Source organism: Lactuca virosa, chromosome 5 (genome assembly GCF_052849685.1).
Source record: "Lactuca virosa cultivar CGN04683 chromosome 5, Lactuca_virosa_CGN04683_v6, whole genome shotgun sequence".
In the NCBI taxonomy this organism is placed as follows: domain Eukaryota; kingdom Viridiplantae; phylum Streptophyta; class Magnoliopsida; order Asterales; family Asteraceae; genus Lactuca; species Lactuca virosa.
The window spans coordinates 354,536,407-354,542,460 of record NC_136430.1 but is presented as its reverse complement, the minus strand read 5'-3'; the positions used below and the strand labels follow the sequence as shown (position 1 = coordinate 354,542,460).

The window sequence follows — 6,054 nt, the reverse complement described above, 5'->3', positions numbered from 1 at the left end:
CCACAAGACATCCAATTTCGAAATCAAAATTCATGATATGAACATAAACTCCATTCACAGTGTTCGACATCTAGTTCATGAACCCAACCAATTTTCGAAATTAAACCCCAAATCAATCATTATTTCAACATCCACAACCCAAGTTCAACTTGTATCAACCAATTTCATCCTTCAATTCATAGAATCACACTTGAAAATCTGAGTTTGACTTTTTTTCGAGTTTGACTTTTCGAAATCAAAGGTCAACAAACATGAAATTGATGAATCTAACATCACATTTCAGATCAAAAAGTGATTATTCCACTGTTCTTACTCACCTTCAACTGTTCTTGATCATATTCATCAAAATCAAAGAAACGGTTTACGATTTCTCAACTTCAATTTGAACAAAATTGAATCGTAATAGAATAAATGTTATGAAATCGATTCACAATTTGAGATTAACAAACAACACTAATCAATTATTATGAATGATGAAACGAAAACAAAAAGCAAGAACGCGTTCATCAACAATCGATATATGAGCATCTATGTACGACCATGTATTAATTACGAGCAAAAGAGAATACGGAGTTGGATAGATTTAATGAATAATTGGGCTCACATCACGTTATTATCGGATCAAAAGAAAACGTATGGGCTAAAAAATATGAAGATATTGGATCTAAAAACTTGTGGGCTCAAGAAATGACATGAACAGTAACATATTCTAAAAATGGATCAATTGAGAATCGAATCGAAAAAAAGAATATTGGATTGGACTGAGCTTGATTAATGAAAAAATTATTGGATCATAACAAATGGGTTTTTTAAAAAAATTTGATCCAATGAGTCAAAATGATCAAAAATTCAAAAACGCAAGCACGAATCAAAAAGATTTTGAGAGATCATAGAGACTCGCCATAAAGGTTCCAATTGTGTTGAATGTAGCCACACCGAGAACCGTTTCTTCAAAAATCGCTTTGATATTCGAAGACCCGCTCTGATACCAATTGTAGTGAATTATGAGCATTTGATTTGGGATGAGGAGTTAAAAGAACACAGAGAACACAGTGATTTGGGTGCTAAAAGATGCATTTGATCATAGGAATGAGTACAAAAAAGGAACTAGATCTAGGACTCCATAAATATCCCACTCACCAGTCACAATGAACTACATCTCTCAAGCACACATCTACAAGTGGTATGCAACCCACTATATATAGAGGTGCTTACATGTTTTCTCTCTCTCTCTCTCTCTCTCTCTCTCTCTCTCTCTTTCTCTAACTCTCATGTCACAAGGCATCAATACCACATGCAAGTGGGTCTACAAGAGTCAAACTATTACAAAGTCATTCATGGATAATTTTGCTCCCTAACAGTTTCCACAAGGATTAACTCACTTCCTGTCTAAGATGTGTGGGGTTATGAACAGAGGAGAAACGCCTTCCAGCAAGCAATTAAGTTCCCTTAAAGATGGCATAAATGTTCCATAAAAAATATTGTATAAAATAGAACCAAACTGTTCTTCTAAGAAAACATATTGCGACCTAACATAGGATAAGTCATGGTCGGTCTTTAAAGCGCGACTTTTAAAATTCTCACCAACTCGTCACCATGGTATGTTTAACTGTGTACCGCGCCATGGTACAACAGACACTTACAAACCCTCAAGATTTCTGACATTTTTCATTGTAGATCAGTTCCAACCCACTTTGGGGTGAACTAGACCACTGAAAACCAAACCAAAAGTGTCTAGACCGAGTAAGCACAAGATGGATGTGTGTGTGTGTCTATATATATATATATATATATATATATATATATATATATATATATATATATATATATATATATATATATATATATATACATACATAGTTTAACATTCTAGTTTATGCTCTAATCGACCAATATTTATTCCTACAAAGTTTGATGAACTCAATATGGGAATATAGGTTATAAATTGCGTCCTAACCTCCTAGAAGTCATGAAAAAACAAAGAACAAGATAAGATTCCATAAACAACACTTTAATGCACACATGCCCGAACACTGTTCAATGTTTTTGGAATATCTTATGATATAGAAATCCAATTAAGCTAATATGAGAGTCCTAGGAAACTATACTCCATCTGCCTCTCTGGTGCACAATCTAATTCTAATCAGTTTAGTCGCTACATCCTTTACAAGTTGGGGAAACATAGTTATGCGGAATTTAAACACCCATCAAAATCGCCATTTTGTGCATGAACTCAACGATTCATGTTGCTGAAGATTCAAACAAACATATGAGTTGAAGAACTTCCTACTTAATTATGAGAACCCTTGATTAGAAAAGAGAAATCCAATTGCAAATTCTCACCTTTGCTTCAAAAGTGCACTCTTCTTTTGTTTGGGTCACCCCTCAACTTCTCAAATAGAAACTCTCACTTCTACAAACTCTAACAAGGGGATGGTGGCTACAAATAACGTTACAAAACCGTATTTTAGCATTAGCACTCTTTAAATAGTCCATAAAGTTCATTTTGGTCCTCAAAGTATCACAAAATGACTTCTTAACCCATGTACATGATCAAAAATAACTTTATTACACTTTGACCCCCATAACTTAACATTAAACTAAAGAAAGGGTTAGTTTAAGAATGAAACTTAAAGAAAAAACTAACCTCAAAGACGGATGGAAATTCAGGTCGTTATAGTTTGAGTTGTACGTACGTATCTTCCCCCGAAACCCTCGACAAGGAACTCAACTTCACAACTCTCTCTCTCTCTCTCTCTCTCTCTCTCTCGGTTTATGTGAAAAGAAGGGGCGAGGTTGACTTCTTAAGGTCGGGAATAAGCATGAAAGAGGTTTGAGTCATATTCCTTTCGAGTAAATCCCGAGTTGTAGGCTCAAAAAAAGAAAAAGACACCCCCGCTGCTGCTCCGATGTTCAGGGAAGAAGATAACATAATTTTTTGAGACATGGCCGTTTTGGTCCCTTGGATTTAACATGTTGACACAATACACCCCGTTTCTAACTTATCTTATAAAACTAATTTATGGAAAATACCAATTAGACCCTGAACTTATATATCATACTCAAGGTTCTAAAAAGCTCGTCATGGCTTCGTCATGGATCCAAGTCTTGTACTTGTCGTTAAACTTTAACAAAATGTCGTCTTAAGTTATATATGTACATAAAAATGAATAATAGTAGAAAATGCATATAAAATTATTAATTATATACAAAATTGTCACCTTAAGTCACGCCTTACAAATGATGTGGTTCGCCACGGCTCGTAAAAGGTTAAGACTTGACATTACCGCCAAATTCATGTCTAACGTTATTTAGAACATTGATCATACTTATTCCAAATAAATTGGTTTATTTTAATAGTTATTATTATTATTATTGTTATTATTATTATTATTATTATTTAAAAAGGAATTAAGTACCGGACATTGGAAAACAGGTATTATAAACAGATACATCAATGTTATGTGTTTTTCCGTGAGCTAACAAATACATAGCCCTTTAAGGGACAAAACAATCATAAGGTGATGCGTCACTCCCACTAATCTCCTCATCTTCATCAACAATCTCAAATGGCCGCCAAAACGTCAATCTCCATAACTCGCATTTGATAGTCTTTAGTCCTCACTAATTACATTTTACCTTTCTAATATAACTTTTAATCTTATCTTAATATACATTACAAAGTTACACTTCTTTACTAAAAGTTGGCCTACGCATTTTTTCATTGCTTCCTAACAAATTATCGAGGGATTGAAAAAAAAAATCCATTGGCCAACCCATAAAGAATCCGCGAGGGATTGAGAAAAGAATCCATTGCCAACCCCTAAAAAATAGTGTGACCCCTTAAGATAAAAACAAGTTCATTGATAATCTGTCATTGAAATGTAATACCGAGGATTAAGGAATCATCGGCAATTCTAATTTCATTTGTTAGAGCAATTCTATGTTTTCTTTAACAAGCGAAATGAATTAAATGAGGGTAGATATCAGTGGAATTAGATTGTATATAATATAAGAGATGATGAAGTTTAATCTTCATTCAACACATCATAGACTTTTTAGTGGGAAAATAGTGGGCCTTTTAAGAATTGAAAGAACCTAGCTAATAGCCATACGTGGGCTAGTGTCCTTGTCATAGATTAAGTAATACAAAACACACAAATTATGCATTTAATAACTTACAAGGAGGAAAATCTCACTCAAAGATTAAACAATTTAATTGGAAAAAAACATATATATTACTAAAAATCGATGCATAGGTGGTAACTTTTTAGAGTAATCATCTGAATTTGTTTGTAGAAGCAAACGATTTCTTAAACTTGTGAGCAGGAGTCGGCAATTTCACATTCGAGGCCAATCCCACGGATTCAAGAAAACAAATCACATACCAACACAGATCTATTTGCCACCATTCCAACCCATGTCGAGCAGAGTACTCAAAAGCATGGTGATTGTTATGCCATCCTTCCCCAAATGTAAGCAATGCAACCCACCTATAGTAACCATGTCTCGACTATATTAGTGTTCAAAAGAATTATTTAATACAAAAATTCAGAGATATACCAATTATTTTTAGACAAATCATTGGTGTTCCAAACTCGTTTTCCCCATATATGGCAAGCCGAGTTCACCAGAAGAGTCATGTGTAACACCCACATGCTCCTAACACCCTGCATGCATATATCTACGTGATACATGTTTGCTTTTATCAAAATTTAGAATAATTATATCTGAAAAAGTGTTTTAAGCTTACCATAATCCAAACGAGGTAGGGGAAACCTCCCCAAGCATAAACGAGTGCTCCAAATCCAAATATATGCCACAAGTAAGTTCTTTTGATGAACCTGTAGAATGCTTGACTTTTTAAATCTTCTACATTTTTACGTTCCTGATACTGATAACCATAAAGTTATATATATCATTAATAGACTTATAGTAAAAAAGAATTCAAACGAAGATAATATATATTTGCTCATTAAAGTGTAAAGACATGCACCTTTTCCATAATGAAGCCGCTATCAAGGATCCAACCCATGTGACTAAACCAAAATCCATATGTGGGAGTATGGGGGTCTTTTTCTGATTCAACATATTGATGGTGATATCTATGGATGCTCACCCAATATATTGGATCCCTCTGTATGAAAGAAAGAAAATGTTTCCATAAAAATACAAGCCAAGTAACGATACTATTCATTAAGAAAATATAGAAAAACAAAATCTAAAGACATATATATTAAATTGGACCTGGATAGCTTGAACCCCTAAATAAGCGCATGTGTATTCGAGCCATTTGGGCAGCTTCAGACTGTGATGTGCTAGAAGCCTGTGGTAACACATGGTTATACCGAATATCCCCGTTAGAATGTAACCAAAAAAAGCTATCCAAAAGGCATCCCAGGTGAATGTAAATGGAGCAAAAAATGCCAAAATATGAAAAAGCAAGATCCCAATGGCCATTTTGATGTCGAGGGATCTCCATTTGCGTCCCCAAAAAAGGTTCCTTTTTCTTGTCACCACCACATTAGAGAAAAAGATTCTCTGATGCCATAATTCTTTTGCACAATTTGATGACATTTTGGCTTGAACAAAATTTGATAAGAATGTTAATCTTTTTTTTTTTTTTTTTCTACCAGGTACTGTATGTCGCACCATTTACTAGTGTGGTGAGACCAAGAATTTATAGATGAAGTTAAACATACAGGAACTATGGGTATGTGTGTGTGTGTCAGAGAAATCAAAATTTGCTTTTGAGATGGTTGGACCATTGCAGTTACTTAACGCTTTAATTGGACCATCGCAACCCTACGTTCCATCATCGCATCCTAGCCCCACCATTATCGGACCATCTCATCAGTTGGGGCTTTGTATAGAGAAACATTGCTCATTGCCTTTCGAAACTAACTAGTACAAAATAGGTAAAAGGACCTGGTTAAAAGCCTATACGAACCTGGTTTTCAACCGGGTTTGTTGTCGGCGAGTCCTAATGTCCTATTGTAATATACCCGAGTTCCTATGAACAAAACCTGGTCTTTTTACATGTAGCTCGGTTCT

At 34.6% G+C, this 6,054-nt stretch overlaps 1 protein-coding gene across 1 annotated transcript; it reads right to left on the bottom strand.

Moving 5' to 3' along the window:
• Positions 1-4,067: 4,067 nt before the first annotated feature.
• Positions 4,068-5,640, bottom strand: LOC145115445 (palmitoyl-monogalactosyldiacylglycerol delta-7 desaturase, chloroplastic-like). The gene is made up of 5 exons (XM_079051742.1): positions 5,248-5,640; positions 4,997-5,137; positions 4,754-4,894; positions 4,564-4,670; positions 4,068-4,493 (listed from the first exon to the last, which is right to left on the bottom strand). The coding sequence occupies exons 1-5, from the start codon at positions 5,575-5,577 to the stop codon at positions 4,280-4,282; spliced, it is 933 nt and encodes a 310-aa protein (XP_078907868.1). The 5' UTR covers positions 5,578-5,640; the 3' UTR covers positions 4,068-4,279.
• Between the last annotated feature and the right edge of the window lie 414 nt (positions 5,641-6,054).